Source organism: Myxocyprinus asiaticus, chromosome 1 (assembly GCF_019703515.2).
Source record: "Myxocyprinus asiaticus isolate MX2 ecotype Aquarium Trade chromosome 1, UBuf_Myxa_2, whole genome shotgun sequence".
In the NCBI taxonomy this organism is placed as follows: Eukaryota; Metazoa; Chordata; class Actinopteri; order Cypriniformes; family Catostomidae; genus Myxocyprinus; species Myxocyprinus asiaticus.
The window spans coordinates 8,562,469-8,582,862 of record NC_059344.1 but is presented as its reverse complement, the minus strand read 5'-3'; the positions used below and the strand labels follow the sequence as shown (position 1 = coordinate 8,582,862).

The 20,394-nt window shown below is 38.6% G+C and overlaps 1 protein-coding gene and 1 long non-coding RNA gene across 5 annotated transcripts in view; one reads left to right on the top strand and one right to left on the bottom strand.

Annotated features, from left to right (window-relative positions):
* LOC127449150 (uncharacterized) overlaps positions 1 to 20,394 on the bottom strand; it is a 230,751-nt gene that overhangs the window by 21,948 nt on the left and 188,409 nt on the right. The window lies entirely within an intron of this gene.
* Positions 1 to 20,394, top strand: part of lrrk1 (leucine-rich repeat kinase 1) — a 238,663-nt gene that overhangs the window by 56,650 nt on the left and 161,619 nt on the right. For all 4 annotated transcript variants that reach the window (XM_051711490.1, XM_051711481.1, XM_051711498.1 and 1 more), the window contains 9 exons: positions 727 to 797; positions 1,734 to 1,863; positions 3,036 to 3,148; positions 3,786 to 4,000; positions 10,662 to 10,826; positions 13,013 to 13,185; positions 13,306 to 13,426; positions 14,855 to 15,014; positions 15,875 to 16,151. In XM_051711490.1, the coding sequence (XP_051567450.1) occupies positions 727 to 797; positions 1,734 to 1,863; positions 3,036 to 3,148; positions 3,786 to 4,000; positions 10,662 to 10,826; positions 13,013 to 13,185; positions 13,306 to 13,426; positions 14,855 to 15,014; positions 15,875 to 16,151 (1,425 nt within the window). The remainder of the gene's footprint in view (positions 1 to 726; positions 798 to 1,733; positions 1,864 to 3,035; positions 3,149 to 3,785; positions 4,001 to 10,661; positions 10,827 to 13,012; positions 13,186 to 13,305; positions 13,427 to 14,854; positions 15,015 to 15,874; positions 16,152 to 20,394) is intronic.

Sequence of the window (20,394 nt, the reverse complement as noted above, 5' to 3'; positions counted from 1 at the left end):
ATTTTGATATTTTGGCTAAATTCTAATTTCTCTTTCATAGAGAAGGCATTCCCATAATGCACTGCGACAAGCTCAGCTTGATAAATGTTAATAATACACTTGTGATCCATTCAATGCCTAAAGTATCATTGCAAATGTTTTAATTAAAAAAAGGAAAATTTTCCACGACATTTGTGTATGCTATGCTGCCGTGCAAAGGCAAAACATAGTAACTACACATTTCGCCAAGATATAATTATGACCAAAACGGGACTATGATGATGACTACAGATGGGTAGGGCTCAACTATGCTCAGAATCAGAGAAAACAAAAAAAAAAAGCAGTAGCTAAAAAATCCACACTAAAACCAAGTAAACTTACTGTATTTTGCATTTTTAGTGTAGTATATACAGTATTTTTATGCTTTTTAGAATGTCTTACCCTTAGCTTAGCAACATGCTAATGCCTAACTCAATTGTGAGTCGAGTCTCCTGTGTGCTTCACACGATGAACACTTAGTGTGACTAGGCAGCCAGAGTTGTAGAGCATCCAAATCTAAACCTCCAAATATGAGGTTCCATTAATGAGGCAGCTCACTAGGTTTTGGAACAGAGCCAGTGTCTTGACTCTGTAACCTTGAAAAGCACTGCTCTAGATAACTAACACATCTTCATGTTCCTTTTTGTTGAATAGCAATATAGATTGTGGATATTTAAAATGTAATGTACTATAAATGCTTCAACTCAGGACAGGGGAATCAACCAAAACCAGGAAACTGGGCTTCTTCACAACATGGTACAGACGGGACCCAGAGCCAGGTACAGTATATTCAAACACTGTGGTTACGTTGCCATGGCACATTACAGTATAACACTGTAATTATGGTATTACCAATCCAGAAGTGGGCTTTTCAAAGTCACCATTGAGAAACTGCCCTGGCAATAAAAATTATATCACCATGGTAATAATATTATGTTATGGTGTGAATTGTTATGGTAATAACATCATGATCTAAAATTGTGCCCTTCTAAAATGTGACCAAAATTACTTTCTCAACCAAAAGTCTCTCTTTTTTGGCCTGACTCATCATAAGCTCCTTCCACCACATTGAAGTCTTTTTTTGCAGTAGGGATGGGTGGTATGACCAACATTATATATCACAGTACGAATAATACCATATAGAACACAATGTAGTTGTTTTAACTGAAAATGAAAAAAAAAATTATTAAATAACCACAGGCAATGCTTTGTTTAGATAATCCAGTGTATTAAATACTCATTTGATTATTAAGTTGGACACTAACCAAAAGAAAGGTTTCATAACAAATTAAGTCTGGCAATGAAACGCTAAAACAAATTTTATAAAACGGATAGTTCCGACTATAAACTTGATTGGATGAGCCATGTTCAAACCTGTTGAATAATACCCATTTGGGACACATCCTGCTCAGAATTTTTGCATTATCTCATGTTCCTTGTCACTCTCATGTGAAAATATAATGTTAAGTTGTCTTAATAGCCATGCGGTATAGCGAAATCAATCGGTTGACTCATTTCAGCTGTCATACTGCCCAGCCCTGTTAGCCCTATTCACATTAGCTTTACCCTAGCGTCACTAAAGAATTATCGCTGTACAATTAGTTCAATACTGCAGTCATCTGTGACTGTGATTATCCATTAATCTACAGGGATTTGAACTCTGTATTATGTGGCTTCGCTTATTGTCCAATACTCTTGTGGCTTTCTTTTTGCAGTGTATCCCATTCAGTTTCCCATAATCTTGCGGGATTCTCTGGAAGTTCTCTTCCTCAATGAAAACCAACTGGAGTATGTGCCGCCGTCAGTATGCTTTCTCAAGAACCTCTCTGAACTCTATCTTTCCAAGTGAGTAACAGCGGTGGCACCACATCTTGGGAAATGTAGTTTGTAGATACAGAGTGCGATTGTAGATTATTGTAGATCTTCATTTTCCTACTTTAGTTAATTATTGGATGTTAAAGGAAGAGGTTTTTTTTTTTTTTTTTTTTTTTTTTTAAAGAATAAACTTTACTCACTCCCAAGCCATTTTATTAATTTTTTTTCATCCATGAAACACAAAATGTCTAAGGCAGAATGTCTGAGCTTCTCTTTTCCTTATGACAAAAGTGGAAAGTGATTTTAAAAGCTAAAAAAAAAAAACAACAGCAACAAATAAAAAAACACCATATGGTATCAAAAAATAATAATGAAAGTTGTTTGTTGATGAGGCTTATGCGCCATATTCCAAGTGATCTGAAGCCATACATTAGTGAGAAACAGCTGAAATTTAAGTTATTGTTCACTGATAATCTTCCCCTCCACTGTTGTTTTCAAATATTATTGTTAATTGCATTTTTAAACATGTCAAGACTTGACATGTGGCACGCAAGAACCAGTGACTTAAATGACATCATGAGTGACACAATGCCAATTTTGAATTGGACGCAAGCTTAAGTTTTGAGAGCAACAGTTTTGTGGAAGATTATCAGTGAATAGCATGTTAAATATTGGTCTGTTCCTCACACAAAACTATCTTATGGCTTCAGAAGTCATTGAATATAGCGCACAAGTCATATGGACTACTTATATGATACTTCAATTATATTTTTTGTCTTTTTTGGAGCTTGGCATTTAATATGGCCATCCACTTGTATTGTATGGAATAGATTCTTTCACAGATACTTATTCAGTTCACTTATCTTATAGTGGTAGATTTAGGGAGTGTTCCAATCACACGATAATGCACTGTGAAGTAGACTTTTCAGAGTATTCTGACATCTTAAGGGTGATTCCAGATTTGCCTTAGTAGGGTAACTGCCTACTGTATGTATTAGCTCACCTGGTTTTTGAACAGAGCACAAAATCTACTGATGAATCAGTGTTTTCACAGTGTGGGTGAAGTCAAGATCTAGACTCATGTGCAATACTAATATGGCTTTTTCATTTCTCCTTCATGGTTGAGAAATTCACAGGAAACAGGCTAATAATGTTCTGTTTAGACTTGCATAGCTTTGATATAATCCTTCCTCTCTCTGTAGTAATCCAGGTATCCAGGAACTTCCCACAGAGCTTGGGCAGCTCTCCAACCTTTGGCAGCTGGACATCGAAGACCTGAACATCACCAATGTTCCTGCAGATGTCAGGAAAGATGGTATGACACTCAAAGTAGATCTTTAGCTACACCTCTCAGTTCTGTGTAATTACTTTCAACAGCAAGTTATTTCGCTCTGCATTAGGATTGTCACAATACCAAAGTTTCAGTAGTAGATACCAATATCAGGAAATCAGTTTCAAAACCAGTTTTAATACCACAGCAGAAACTAATATGCGGTTAAACACACCTTTATTTGTGTAATTTGTAATCAATATTAGATTACATTTTAAAAGTAGTCTACCCAACAATGTTTATAATCAACAAAGTAATATTAAGTTGAATAACAAAAACACAAAAGGAGTAAACAAGTAATATTAACAGATTAAAAAATATTTAATTATGAAACTAACTATTGTATCTATAAATTAAACAAGGAATACATTATGGAAGTAACATTAATTTAATGATGGTGTAAAGTAAAATAAATATATAATAAATCAAATAAGTAATATGTATTAGCAACAATGTAATACAAATTAGTAATAAGCAACAAGTTTTAAATAAGGACATTTTTAAACAAGAATTACACAAGTAATTGAGGATAATGTAAAGATGAAAAATAACACTGTGAATGCCAGCAGCAGTAATAATGAACATAAATATATTGATAGAGACATTTCTCTATCTGTGTCAGGTCCTACTGCAGTGTTGGCATTTCTGCGCGCGGAGCTGCGTGGAGCAGAGCCCTGCAGACTGCTTAAGCTGATGGTGGTGGGTCCTCCACGGCAGGGTAAGAGCACTCTGCTGGAGGGACTTCAGACAGGCAAACCCTCACCCTTCATCAACACAGACTGCAGTGTTCACACCTCCAGCTGGGACCTAGAGAGACCCAGTGGAGTCAAATCTGATGTAAGGGCTCTCTATCCACACACTCACTCACATTAACTTGCTAAAACAAAGTATTTTTGTCTGTGTAGAGTATATATCTATCAGGTATAGACACAAGGCCTAATCAGAGCTGTGCCCTCAGCTGTTCTGAGGCCGTCACCAGAACATATAGAGAGGAGGGGCATTTTATTTTCATAGGGGGCACACTTTTCAAGACACAGAGATATACCAAAATAATGTCCACACCACAAGACAACCCAGTCAGTAGTTATAATCAAAATAGACCAAGATTTATAATAAAACATATCATAACATCAAAACACCATACAAACAAAATGTTCCAGCCTACAACAGTTGCGATAATATTAATAAATTACACCACAGCTTATTTGTATTTATGTGACACATATGGCTATATGCCAAATCAAAATCTCTTCGATTCCAACATCACAATAATCCATATTCCACAACCAAAACCATGAAGCACCAATAAAAACAACACTAATTACAACTCCACTATTGTTAGTAGTCGCGATAACATGCCCACCTGCTGCTCTGTCAGTGACGATGCCAAAGTCCTGTGTCTCGTTTAGCCCATTCCGTCCTACCTCTGAGACGCACTCTGCTGATGTTTGTAGAAGTTGATGACTCTTTAAACTATCTTATATCCACTGGAGGTGTGAATCTTCACTGGCCTCATGATTTGATTTAAATTACGATTCAAAGGGTACCAATTCGATTATAAAATGATTGTCGATGCATCATGATGCATCTTGTCCTTCAATTTCTTTCTTTTTCAGTTTCTTCACAAAACAGTTTTTACTCTCTATTTTTTCCCTTTCATCTTTTTATTTAACAGCTGTTTTAAAAAATCAGAACGAGTCACATTACATAAACTGGCCTTTTACATTCAGTATGAGCTGTGAACAAAACATGCAACATCCACAAGATTAAATAAATGGTTCTATAGTTTAAAAGAGTATCTCAGTTTTTCAGTTTCTTTCTTTAGAACCTTATAAAAAATATTTTAAAAGCACAAGAAAAAAAAATATTGGTTCTCCATCAAAACACACTGAATACTATTACTTCAACTGATTATATTATTTTATTTCTTTTTGTTTAAGCATTGTAAATCATTTAATAGTATTTAATTATTATTTAAAATTAATCTATGCCATGCTATTCATTTTAACTTTTAACCACAAATGGAAGTTTCTGGTCCAAGATGAGAGATATATCTGCTTCTATGAGAGTGCAGCTGTCAGCTTCTCCTCTCCTCATCTGCACAGGTGATAGTAAAGATGTTTAAATAGTGCAGTTGTTGCTTCAGAAATTTATCAAGCATCTCGTATGCACTGTTCCATCTGTTTGCTCTGCGAGTAGAAGATTGCACGACCCTGTCTCAAAAGCTATGATGGATTTCAAACCTTTATCATCAGGTGTGCGCACTGTCCTGACAAGCGAGTGACCGGCAATAAAGCAAAAGCCAATGAAATGGAGAGCGCGCAAGAGTAGAGAAATGCATAAAACATTTAAAAAAAAAAAAGAATTAAATGAAAACATCACCAACATCTCCCGAACCGCTGCCTCATCATTATTTTCTTCTGTGTTTTCCCCCTTTGTGTGCAAATCAGTGCAATAATGGGTGTGAGCTCATCTTTTATGTTGTTTGTTGGCATGTTATCACGAATAAACTCTCCCGTTGCAATTTGCGTGGGTTTGTGAAAGAATTTCGTAATTCGTAGTTTCATTCGGACACAAATGGTCATATGTTTGACATAGCTGGTCTGCAAACAGTCGTGTTTGTGCACTTGACTTTAGTGTATGCATTTAACTCGCGTCCTTGTTTCTACATCTGTCTTTGGCGCGCCACTGCTCTGCCGTAATTTAAACTGAACTCAGAATCGATTCTGATTCTTTTGAGAATCGATTCAGAATTGTTTGAGTATGAATCGCGATGCATCACTGAAACGATTTTTTTCCCCCACCCCTAATATCCATGATGCTACTTTTCTGAATCACAGCACTGCCGATATTACATTTTGAGACTGCAGCATGTGCAGGAATCACATGTTACATAAGGTTTGGACTGCTGTTGTTGATTATGCTTGGGAACTAGCCATTGGCTGTTGTGTACATATAATTAATGAGGTAGGTCTGTGCAAGGTTTGGGGACTATTTGTGGATGCTATTAACAGTAATTTAGATGTTATTTGTGGTTACAATTCCGTTTCAATTTAGTGTTAAATATGAAGTTTTACATTAAATGACAATGTGTTATTTTAAGTTACCCTTGGGGAGATCAGAGTTCCTTTGAGTTAGGTTTGATCCTGTTGCTGCGCATTGACTGAATATGCAATGTACAATGTACAAATACTAGCATGATAATGCGCAAAGAGGAAATTGTGTTCAGACTAGTTTACAAATTCATTCCTTCCTTTAGGGGTGGATGTTTTGTCATATGGGGGGCACTTCCCCCTAATGCCTGCCCTTGGCGATGGGCCTGTAGTTATGCCACTGTTATAGCTTGTTATTTTGTTTATTTGTGCTATGCAAACAATAATAGTTCCAAAAGAAGCCAAAGGACGATCAAGCCAAAGGATGAACAAGACAATCATAGTGATACAAACAGTCAAATATTCAGTGATGTTTTACTAAATATTATCACTCTTGGAACTCTGGAACAGCAAATCTGCTGCCATAACAAACAGTAAAATTTGTGTATGTATTGGCGAGGGCTAAAACACACTGGGTGCAAGTTACGCAGTCTCGTGTTGAGTGTGTGACTTCATTTTTTTATACGTTTTAACTGAATTACCAGTTTGATGGTTTTTAAGGGCGTGCCAACAGATGTTTTCCCACAATGCTTTGCTCGCAGGGAAACTTTCAGCAATGTTTGCTTTAACTCAGCGTTTAAACTCTAAAAAACAAGACAAAAATAAGACAAATACATTTTATAGCAAGTCCGTAAAAAGCTAAACCATTAAAATGTCAAGGTTTCAACCTCAAGGTCTATGAATGAGTAGCGGCTCTGGTATAGCAGCTGACCTTTGATCTCTGGCTCTTTGTAGTCTTACTTGAGTTCTTAGCATGAGTTAACAGTGTCTCCATTCTAAGGCGAGCCAGACTTATAAAACCCAAGACACACAGTGATATCATGTAGACATGTTCTTATAAACACACAGAATCAATGACCTTTTGAACATATATCATAGACAGAAGCAAATTTATACACAAACACACACTGATCATAATAATCACCAGAGATGATCTTTGTCTTTCTTGCTTAACCTTGAGCAGATGTGCACCAATCACTATATAATTTTTATCAATAAGATTTTTTTAAAGATTTGCTAAGTAATGTTAATTATCCAAAATTTCCCTCAAAGTTTTAAGTGAAGTTTCAGAATTACATACATTATGGATTAATACTGAGATTTCAGACATGAAATATTACACTTCATTTTATTTTTGGCCTTTTTGACACTTTCATTAAAGGTGATAACGGAGAGGGGACAGAAAATGACACAAGTTGGCATGCATAAGCATCATGTTTCAGTGCTTGTTTGCTAACCGATTGGCAACAGCTCGAACTGATTATGTACACTCAATAGTCTCTTTATATGTATAGTTAAAGTCAGTGTGCAGTGTTCCCCATTCAAGTAGATAGGAGCTGTACTTTTATGCCACTTGTATCCATAGAAAATAGCTGCCCGGTAGCGTTCCAAAGATGGCTGCCGAGTGGACTAACTTGCTTTGAAAGGAACTTTGGCGTTGCTGAGTGAGCGCACCTGACACCACACTAGGAGAAGTAAAGAAATCACGCGCATTAGTTCTTCCATTCTTCTGTCATCGTGGGAAATATGGATGCGGTCTTCTGTGCCCCCCTTACAATACCTAAGGGGGCCGCTCCCCACACTTTGAGAACCATGGTGCTTCAAAGAACTTCAAAGAACAGCATTGTACCACCATGGTACTTTGATTTATGTATGCTATATTCATATACTATTGTGTTTACATGGTGCTTCAAGGTATTTCATTGAATAACATGGTACTACCATGATACTTTAATATACAGTATGATTACCATATTCTTTTACCATTGTATTTACATGGTGCTTCAGAGTAATGGTACATGTCCAAAAAACACGGTAATGCCATGGTACTCTCTTTTTATATACTGTTTTCATTGAAAAATATATTTCCTTTCAGTAGTCGTTCACAAGCTGCTCATATGTTAAACTTTTAAAAGACCTTCTTCATCACTGGCGAACAATAAGAAGCATTTGCAGGTTTGGTTTTCATGGATTGTAGGTAAATATGCAACCAGCGTTCTCTGTTTTAAAGTATTCTGTTAGTGTAAACCACTCCAAATGATTCAGTGCGTACATGACCAGTCTGAGTCATTCAGATTGAATCACAAACCCATTCAGACCATTTTGCTATCACGTGTGACAAATTCATTGTAAAGAACCAACTCAAAAGAGTGATTCATTTGTGAATAGGGCATCTTTAGTTCTTATTCAAAACTGGTCACAGTAAAAACTGAGTACACTGCATGATTTGGAACCCCGAAGCGAGTTAGATGTGACGCCTGGGATTGGAGCATGTGGCCGACGGGCCAGGATGTCGGGCCGCCATTCCCCTCAAGTGCTGAGGCCCAGGGAAGCTGGGTCGCTCGAGTGAAGCCGCCGCCCCATACGCTTCGGACTAAGAAGGGGAGCGCGTTGCGGCCACTGAGAACCTGCCCACTATCACCTGGACCTTGCCCTGTCTTCACAACTCTTCCTTCACATAGCCCTTTCAACCGCAAAGTCCCCAGATTCCCCTTTGTTTTGGACATTTTAAATAAATGCCTCTCCGAGGCCTGACGCCACACCCACTGTGTCCGTCTCTTGCTCACCCCACCACATGGATTTTACTGCTAATTTGAAATATGTTCTTTTACCGTAATCTTGACCGACCTTTTTGGAGATTTCGGTCTTTCCCCATGCAAGTTGATAGGAGCTACACTTTCATGACTCTTGTTTACATAGAAAAATAGCTGCCCAAACTGCCCAAGAGCGTTCCAAAGATGGCTGCCGAGTGGAATGACTTACCTTGAAAATAGACTTTGTTAAAAGGATCCGGAAATATGTTTGGACCTTTCTAATTCATTTGTTTTTGTTTACATTTTTGAAATGGTCTATAAGCTAACCATGCTGCTGACATCTGAAGTGGTCTGAGTTTATTTAGAGAGTTCACATTGTAGTGAGAATCACCCTGGCACCAATTGAAATGAGCTGGACATCACACTAGACACCAAAGTATGTGGTGATTTTTTTGATCACACTTCACTTAAGGTGTATATGTGTGTGATTATTAATATCATACGGTCCCTCCCTCCATCCTCAGGGCACCAGCAAAGGAATTTCACCTTAACAGTAAAAGAATGATCCAAATGGACCATTCGATAAATTAAAATTATGTAAATTGGAGGGAGTTGGTCATCTGAATAATCTGAAGGATTTGTGAGATTCCCTAACCCTTTAAAGCTCTTCTGTATCATCAACACAAGGAACACACAGTTGTAATAAAATGAGTTTTATTTTCAAAAAGATAAACAAGAAAAACTAACAAAAACTACAAAATGGTACTAATATGCTTAAAGATCAAATAAATGAATAGGTAAATAAAGTGCATAGGATGGAAAGATGGAAGTGGTTGAATTAGATGTAGCAATGGCAAAGTATGACTATTATCTTTTGGAAAGATAAATTGCTGTTTCTCTGTTAATTAATAAGGTGAAAACCTTATTTCTATTTAAACAAATAACTCAAAGTTTATTTGCTAGACATATGATACACAGGTTATGCAATCTAAGGAACATTAGATAAGCATAAACTGATAGTATACACTAATGCCAAGGTCTCTGGAAAGAGGTTTAGTAGTGATATTTATGTTCTCCTTGATCGATCGATGAGTTTGGTGACTGCGACATCTTCCACTGGGGCTCCGGGCCACGTTACAGTGGGGAAGGAGCTGGATTCCATTTCAACAGCCTTGGACACGAAGGAAGAGGAATGCTGAGGAATGCTGATCTCCTGGAAGGACCGAGCGTGTTCTTGCAATCTGGAACACGTAGGTATACAGCCCTTATGTCAGAGCAAGATTCATCATCTGGAACACGCAGATGCACGAAACTTGAAGAGAAGGTTTGCTCGCCAGAGCTAAACCTTGTCGCTGTATTTATCTCCCTGGTATAGGGATTCCAAACTTGCCGTTGCAATAGCCTCTTGTACTCTTGGTGCTTGGTTGATCTTCTGCTGTCTCTCGGATGGACACTAAGAACATTGGATGATATGTTATCCTCTCTCTCTCTGTGAAGCGGAGACTTGGCACGTTGGATGGTTTGTATTCTGTTACGTCTACCATTCAGGCCAGAGATTCAGTATGTTGATTATTATTTTGTTATTGCTCCTGAACTTGAACAGCTGGGAACTCAGAATAAAGGTGTGGTCATCCGGAGGATAGTTTTATACCTTCCTGTTGAGGAGGAGATTTCAGCACCTTTAAACTAATTCATAAAAGGACCATATAAACTATTGTTTGTCTTGACCAACCTTATTATTTGTCATGACCTAAAATGCCTATAATAGTAACAAATTATTGTCAGTGCAATGTAATACCTGTGTTTCTACAGATAGATTCAGTGTCCTTCAACGTTTGGGACATTGGTGGCCCAGCTTGCATGTCGACGGTAAATCAGTGTTTTTTCACGGACAAGGCTCTGTATATGGTTATCTGGAACCTGGCTCTGGGGGAAGAGGCCGTGGCCAACCTGCAGTCTTGGCTGCTCAATATAGAGGTCAGGAAAGCTTACATAACATGAAGCTGAATTTAGAAAACTGATTGCTCGTTAGCACCCCCCACTGGTCAGGAGGGCAAATAGCTCTCCTGATCAATATTTTACATTGTTTGAATGAATTTGAATTAAAGTTACAGTGCATCCGGAAAGTATTCACAGTGCTTCACTTTTTCCACATTTTGTTATGTTACAGCCTTATTCCAAAATGGATTAAATTCATTATTTTCCTCAAAATTCTACAAACAGTACTCCATAATGACAACGTGAAAAGTTTGTTTGAAATCTTTGCAAATTTATTAAAAATAAAAAACGAAAAAAAAAATCACATGTACAGAAGTATTCACAGCCTTTGCTCAATACTTTGTTGAAGCACCTTTGGCACCAATTACAGCCTCAAGTCTTTTTGAGTATGATGCTACAAGCTTGGCACACCTATTTTTGGGCAGTTTCTCCCATTCTTCTTTGCAGGACCTCTCAAGCTCCATCAGGTTGGATGGGGAGCGTTGGTGCACAGCCATTTTCAGATCTCTCCAGAGATGTTCAATCGGGTTCAAGTCTGGGCTCTGGCTGGGCCACTCAAGGACATTCACAGAGTTGTCCCATAGCCACTCCTTTGTTATCTTGGCTGTGTGCTTAGGGTCGTCGTCCTGTTGGAAGATGAACCTTCGCCCCAGTCTGTGGTCCAGAGCACTCTGGAGCAGGTTTTCATCAAGGATGTCTCTGTACATTGCTGCATTCATCTTTGCCTTGATCCAGACTAGTCTCCCAGTTCCTGCCACTGAAAAACATCCCCACAGCATGATGCTGCCACCACCATGCTTCACTGTAGGGATGGTATTGGCCAGGTGATGAGCGGTGCCTGGTTTCCTCCAGACATGACGCTTGCCATTCAGGCCAAAGAGATCAATCTTTGTTTCTCATGGTCTGAGAGTCCTTCAGGTGCCTTTTGGCAAACTCCAGGCAGGCTGTCATGTGCCTTTTACTGAGGAGTGGCTTCCGTCTGGCCACTCTACCATACAGGCCTGATTGGTGGAGTGCTGCGAGATGGTTGTTCTTCTGGAAGGTTCTCCTCTCTCCACAGAGAAATGCTGGAGCTCTGTCAGAGTGACCATCGGGTTCTTGGTCACCTCCCTGGCTAAGGCCCTTCTCCCCCGATCGCTTAGTTTGGCCAGGCGGCCAGCTCTAGGAAGAGTCCTGGTGGTTCCAAACTTCTTCCATTTACGGATGATGGAGGCCAATGTGCTCATTGGGACCTTTAATGCTGCAGAAATTTTTCTGTACCCTTCCCCAGATCTGTGCCTCGATGCAATCCTGTCTCGGAGGTCTACAGACAATTCCTTGGACTTCATGTCTTGGTTTGTGCTCTGACATGCACTGTTAACTGTGGGACCTTATATAGACAGGTGTGTGCCTTTACAAATCATGTCCAATCAACTGCATTTACCACAGGTGGACTCCAATCAAGTTGTAGAAACATCTCAAGGATGATGAGTGGAAACGAGATGCACCTGAGCTCAATTTTGAGTGTCATGGCAAAGGCTGTGAATACTTATTTACATGTGATTTTTTTGTTTTTGTTTTTTTTTTAATAAATTTGTAAAGATTTCAAACAAACTTCTTTCACGTTGTCATTATGGGGTATTGTTTGTAGAATTTTGAGGAAAATAATGAATTTAATCCATTTTGGAATAAGGCTGAAACATAACAAAATGTGGAAAAAGTGAAGCGCTGTGAATACTTTCCAGATGCACTGTAATGTTTCAGTGGCTTGAAAGAATAGTAAATCCAAAAATTAAAGTTCTGTCATTATTTACTCACCCTGATCTTATTCCAAATCTGTATTACTTTTCCATGGAGAGTTTTTTAAATATCTTATTGCAGCTCTTTTCCATACAGTGGCAGTTCCAGACTTCAAAAAGGACAAAATAATGCCACAAAAGCACCATACAAGTAGTCTATATGATTCTATAGTTTGTCTTCTAAAGCCATATAATACCTTTGTGTGAGGAACAGACCAAAGTTTAAGTTGTTATTAAATAGTGTAATATATTGACCAAATAATTAAAATATTTAGGTAAAATGTCCATACAACCCTTTTTTTGTTGTTGTTGCCAAAACTATTAAAAAAACTTGTGAAAAAAGAGGAACTGTCTGAATGTGTTTTTGTTTATATGTGTATCCTCCAGGCTCGCGCCCCTAACTCTGCTGTCATAGTAGTTGGCACGCATTTGGACCTCATAGACACAAAATTTCGAACTGAGCGTATCGCCACATTGAGAGCATACATCCTGGCACTTTGCAGAACCCCCTCAGGCCCACGAGCTAGCGGCTACCCCGACATTACGTGGAAACACCTACAGTTAGTTTTATCAATACTCGCTTTAACTTTCTGTGTTTTGACTCAAACATACTTTTATTTCTATATATTTTATTTGGTTTTAATTTGTGTTTAATGTTTGTGTGTGTGTGTGTGAGACAGTGAGGTGTCATGTAAGACTGTGGAAGGCATGGACGGTCTCAAGAGGTTGTTGTTCCAGGTTGCTTGCTCCATGAAGGACATCAGTAATCCAGCTACCTGTCACAAATTTGTGGGAAGACTGGTTAGTGTTGGTTAAGATGGTATAGTATGGCTTAAATCACAGTCTAAAACAAATATTTAATAAAATGAAAAAGCAGAAGTGATAGCTCTATCACAAAAGTTTCTATTGCATTTACACTACCATTCAAAAGTTTGGGGTCACTTGCCTGAAATGTTTCTCATGATCTTAAAAACCTTTTGATCTGAAGGCTTATGCTTAAATGTTTGAAATTAGTTTTGTAGACAAAAATATAATTGTGCATATTAATTTATTTAATTACAAAACTAAAATTTTATAAAAAAAAATAAAAAAAAGTTTTTGAAATGGATGACTGGACCGAATAATTAAGAAAAGCAGCCACTAAGTGCCCAGCATATAGATGGGAACTCCTTCAGTACTGTTTAAAAAGCATCCTAGGGTGATACCTCAAGAAGTTGGTTGAGAAAATGCCAAGAGTACATTTCTGCAAAATCTAGGCAAAGTGTGGCCACTTTGAAGATGCTAAAATATAACATAGTTTTGATTTATTTTGGATTTTTTAAGTCACAACATAATTCCCATATTTCCATTTATATTATTCCATAGTTGTGATGACTTTACTATTATTCTAAAATGTGAAAAAAATAAAAATAAAGAATGAGTAAGTGACCCTAAACTTTTGAACGGTAGTGTACATTTATTTAGCAGACATTTTTATCCAATTCAGCTGACAATTTGCTCTTATTTTTCTCCATTTGTGAGGAGGCAGTTCTGCAATGTAACATTTCCAAATTTAAATGTTTACAATTTCAAAAGGGGATACTATTGTAAATGCTGGGAATTTTTTATATTTGCTTCTTTAAAGGGGTCATATCATGATTTAAATTTTTTTTTTTAAACCACTTAAACACAAATATTTTTGTGCCAAAAACCACTTGAACACACAAGTTAGTTTTTACCTGTTAACCGTAAAGAGTGAGCTACATCACATCATTTTGTATATTGAAACCAGATCAGACAGATTTAGCTTTTAACACACATTGTTCTCCATCCCCTTTTGTAAATGTGCTCAGGTATGAGACTGTCATTTGGAACATATAGGCCACATACACACTGCAGCTAAATACGTTTGTAAGCAAACACCAAACAGGTTAAATTGGTGGCATCCACATTTCTTGTTTACAGGTACGAGATGGGTATCATTTGTCAGTCATCACAATTTAAGGAGTAACTCCTGTATTCTGTTCACAAACAGAATGATAATTTAGGAGAGTTGTCACTCGCAAAACTTTGAAGTATGTACGTGGCCATAGAGTTTGGAAAGTGACAGTATGTTTTTAAAGTTTAATGAACTCTTTTATCTCAAAAGATGAAGAAAAATCAGATTGCTTATGATATTAATCCAAGTAAAATATACCATTGTAGTGAGGGTTAATTTGTGTGTTTTGTCTTTTTTTCGGTGTTTAACAGATTCCCAAAAGTTATCTGATCCTGCAGGAGGCCATAATAGCTGAACATCTGAGGAGAGATGCAGCTGATGAGGTTCAGTACCTGACTGACTCACAACTGGAGCAGATCATTGAGCAGAGTCCTGCTAGTGATATAAAATATTATGAGGACCTGCAGACAGGTAATGCATAGGTTAATACAACGTTATTCATCTTTAGTATCACCTTCCAACAAAATGTGTCATATGTCATAAGTAAATAATAACATATTTATTTTAGGGTTGTGTGATATATCAGTGACCATATCAGCCAATATTTTTATGCCAGGGTAAAAAAAATGAAACAGTTATGTATCTTATCTGCAGTAAATACAGTAATGTTTTAAAGGTGGAATCTTTTTGCTTGTGTCATCTTGGACTTACAGTGACACCTAGTGGTATGGATGCAGCATCATTCAAAATCAATAGTTTTCAGTTACATATGCCATTGCAGATATTCACTATTCACAATCAGCCATGATCAATTTAATCCAAGAGTGAAAGTTATAAGTTATAAGGTTACGGATATGACTAGAGTCCTCATCTCTACATGAGCACATGACCAGTCTCCATGCAGCATACTTGAAGACTGTAAACACAAATGAGATTTGAAAGCTACAGTAGAAGGGAAGTTTTAACTGAATTATGACTTAAATTTTGGTCTATTCCTCATACAAATAATTTTTTTTCAGAAGACTTGAAATATAGCCCACGACTTATATTTCTGGTGCTTTTTTGTCCTTTCTGGAGCTTTTTAGTATAAATCACCATCCCCTTTCCTGGTATAAAAGCAGAAGCTCTGCCATTCTGCTTAACATTTATCGTTAGTTTTAAAGAAGAAAATAAATAATGTGAGTTTGAACGACATGAGTAAATAATGACTTGATTGTTCAGCAATCTGTTCCATTAAAATATACTTACATTTGTATTTGGCATATGTAATTCATGTGAATTTGGTTCTGAGCATTGTACATTAGCATCCTTTCTGAATCATTTTGACTCAGCATTAAATTTCCTCATTGAGACCGGCACCATACTGCATTTCCCTGACACGAGCCATGGCCTGTGTAAACTCTACTTCTTGGATGCTGTGTGGCTATCTGAGTGTTTGGAACGCATCATCAACCTGAGGGGCTCGCGCTCCGTAGCCCGCAATGGCGTCATCAAGGCTGAGGACCTCCGCATGCTGCTGGTTGGAACCGGATTTACCCAGCAAACGGAAGAACAGTACTTCCAGTTCCTTGCCAAGTTTGAGATTGCTCTGCCTGTGGCCAGCAACAGGTAAAGGCAACAAGGTGAAAGATATTTACTCTGTTTCAAACCTAGTGCGCTGCCTTGGTGTCTACTGCCAACATAAGAAGCTGCATTCTAAGAAAGCCTTTTAACTGAAATTAAGCCTCATAGGTGACCAATTAAGAACACTCTACATTAACAGCAGCTCTGTGCATCTTGCAAATGGTGCTCATCACCTGAAGCACACAGGAGACCTTTGGTGATAGAATTTTGCTAAGCTAATCACTTATTCTCTAATAAGCATAAAAATAAATGAAACACAAAAATTCTGTAAGATTTGTACACATTTGCATTTTTTATTTTATATATATATATATATATATATATATATATATATATATACACACAGTTGTGCATAACCTTGGAGAATTGGTAAAATATGTACCATTTTTAAAGAAAACATGAGTGAGCAGGCAAAACACATTTCTTTTATTTCATATGGGATTCATATTCAACTGTAGGTTATAACAGAATGGCACAATCATAAAACAAAACATGGCAACAAAGAAAAAAATGAAATGATCCGTTCAAAAGTCTGCATACCCTTAGTTCTTAATACTGTGTATTGCCCCCTTTAGCATCAATGACAGCGTGCAGTCTTTTGTAATAGTTGTCTATGAGGCCCCAAATTCTTGCAGGTGGTATAGCTGCCCATTCGTCTTGGCAAAATGTCTCCAGGTCATGCAAAGTCTGTGGTCGTCTTGCATGAACCGCACGTTTAAGATCTACCCAGAGTGGCTCGATGATATTAAGACCAGGAGACTGTGATGGCCACTCTAGAATCTTCACTTTTTTCTGCTGTAACCACTGGAGGGGGTCAACTTGGCCTTGTGCTTAGGGTCATTGTCGTGCTGGAATGTCCAAGAGTGTCCCATGCGCAGCTTTCGTGCAGAAGAATGCAAATTGTCAACCAGTATTTTCTGATAACATGCTGCATTCATCTTGCCATAAATTTTCACAAGATTCCCCATGCCTTTAGAGCTTACACACCCCCAAAACATCAGTGAGCCACCACCATGCTTCACAGTGGGGATGGTATTCTTTTCACTATAGGCCTTGTTGACCCCTCTCCAAACATAGCGCTTATGGTTGTGACCATAAAGCTCTATTTTGGTCTCGTCACTCCAAATTACAGTGTGCCAGAAGCTGTGAGGCATGTCAAGGTGTTGTCGGGCATATTGTAACCGGGCTTTTTTGTGGCATTGGTGCAGTAAAGGCTTCTTTCTGGCAACTCGACCATGCAGCTCATTTTTGTTCAAGTATCGTCGTATTGTGCTCCTTGAAACAACCACAACGCCTTTTTCCAGAGCAGCCTGTATTTCTCCTGAGGTTACCTGTGGGTTTTTCTTTGTATCCCGAACAATTCTTCTGGCAGTTGTGGCTGAAATCTTTCTTGGTCTACCTGACCTTGGCTTGGTATCAAGAAATCCCTGAATTTTCCACTTCTTAATAAGTGATTGAACAGTACTGACTGGCATTTTCAAGGCTTTGGATATCTTTTTATATCCTTTTCCATCTTTATAAAGTTCCATTACCTTGTTACGCAGGTCTTTTGACAGTTCTTTTCTGCTCCCCATGGCTCAGTATCTAGCCTGCTCAGTGCATCCATGTGAGAGCTAACAAACTCATTGACTATTTATACACAGGCACTAATTGCAATTTAAAAAGCCACAGGTGTGGGAAATTAACATTTAATTGCCATTTTAAACCTGTGTGTGTCACCTTGTGCGTCTGTAACAAGGCCAAACATTCAAGAGTATGTACATTTTTGATCAGGGCCATTTGGGTGATTTCTGTTATCATTATGATTTAAAAAGGAGCCAAAAACTATGTGATGATAAATGGCTTCATATCAAAACAAATCAAATCAAATCACTTTTACTGTCACACAGCCATATACACAAGTGCAATGGTGTGTGAAATTCTTGGGTGCAGTTCCGAGCAACATAGCAGTCGTGACAGTGATGAGACATATACCAATTTACAATAACATCAAATTAACACAACACAATTTAAAGTCTAATATACACATAATTACACACAACACAATATACAAATAATAACATACACTGTACAGTATACAATATACACAATATAGATACACATTATTCTTAAAAAAAAGTATATATAGTAATATATAGAATGTACAGTAGGTTGTATTGTACTGTATTGACATTCAGGCTGTCGGTTGATAGTAAGTTGCTAAGAGAGAATATAATATAATAATAATATAATTTATGACAGTCCAGTGTGAGATATAAGAGTAAGAGTAATAAAGTGCAGTGCTGATGTATTTTGATCGTGGGAGATCAAGAGTTCAAAAGTCTGATTGCTTGGGGGAAGAAGCTATCATGAAGTCGGCTGGTGTGGGTCCTGATGCTGCGATACCACCTGCCTGATGGTAGCAGTGAGAACAGCCCATGGCTCGGGTGGCTGGAGTCTCTGATGATCCTCCGAGCTTTTTTCACACACTCTCCACTGGGGCTCCATTGATGGTGATGGGACTGTGTTCTCTGTCTTTTCTTCTGAAGTCCACCACAAGCTCCTTTGTCTTACTGACGTTGAGGGAGAGGTTGTGCTCCTGACACCAGTGTGTCAGAGTATGCACCTCCTCTCTGTAGGCTATTTCATCATTGTCAGTGGTCAGACCTAACTTAATGATGGCATTGGAGCTATGTGTTACCACACAGTCATGTGTGTACAAGGAATACAAGAGTGGGCTGAGAACACAGCCCTCTGGGGCTCCAGTGTTGAGGGTCAGTGATGAGGAGATGTTGCTGCCTATTCTAACCACCTGGTGTCTGCTTGACAGGAAGTCCAGGATGCAGCTGCACAGCAAGCTGTTTAAGCCCAGAGTTTCTCATCTAGCTTGGAGGGCACTATGGTGTTGAATGCTGAGCTGTAGTATACAAACAGAGAGCAGTGTGTATTGTAGATGCAATGTCATCATCAGTGGAGCGGTTGTTGCGGTAAGCAAACTGCAATGGGTCTAGAGAGAGAGGCAGCACAGAGCAGATGTAATCTCTGATTAGTCTTTCAAAGCATTTGCTGATGATGGGGGGTCAGAGCAACAGGACGCCAGTCATTTAAGCAAGTGATTTTTGATTGCTTTGGAACAGGCACAATGGTGGACGTTTTAAAGCATGTGGGGACTACAGACAAAGAGAGGGAAAGGTTGAAAACAGTCTTGTAGCGTAGAGTCTGATTGGTCCGACCAGCACTGGATCGTTCTGAGAGTGGGTGCTGCCTGTAAGTGGGCAGAAGCAGAATGGATGAGTGGTCCGATTTGCCAAATGGTGGGCGGGGGAGGGATTTGTAGCCATCCCGGAAGGGAGAGTAGCAATGGTCCAAAACCCGGTCCCCTCATGTGTTGAAACTAATGTGCTGGTGATATTTTGGTGCAACTGATTTGAAACACAATGAATGCAGCCTCAGGGTGCGCAGTTTCCTGCTTGTTTATAATCCCGTACAGTTCCTTGAGTGCCCGGTCTGTGTCGGTTTGTGGGGGGATGTACACAGCAGTGATAATGACCACTGTGAATTCCCTCGGTAGCCAGAATGGTCGACACAGAAGCATGAGAAATTCCAGATCAGGAGAGCAGAAAGACTTGATAGAATGTACGTTCCTCTGATCACACCAGGATTTGTTGATCATAAAACATACACCACCACCTCTGCTTTTACCTGAGAGGTCTTTCGCTCTGTCCGCTCGGTGCACGGAGAACACCGTGGGTTCAATGGCTGAGCCTGGAATCTCCGCAGACATCCAAGTTTCCGTAAGGCAGATAATGCAGCAGTCCCTCGTCTCTCGTTGGAAAGAGATCTGCGCTTTTAGCTCGCAGAGCTTGTTATCCAGAGACTGAACATTTGCCAGTAGAACACTGGGTAGCAGGGGTCGATTTGCACGGCGTCTTACTCTGATGATGCGTTTCCACGGCCGTGCAGCATGTCTGTCATAGACAATAAGGCAGACAACATCCAAGACAAAAAACATAAGAATTGTAAACAAAACAAACCAAACACTACCATGTTGTGTCGAAGCTTGCAACACAGCAGCCATACTCGGTCCAGCTCAATATGAGTCCATATGATCACTATCCTTAAATAAAAGACCTGATCAGTCATATTTTCAAAATCAATGCCAAAATTTCACAAATTCTGCCAGGGTATGCAAACTTTTGAGCACAGCTGTATATATATTTTGGTGTATGAGATGCAAGTATATTTATAA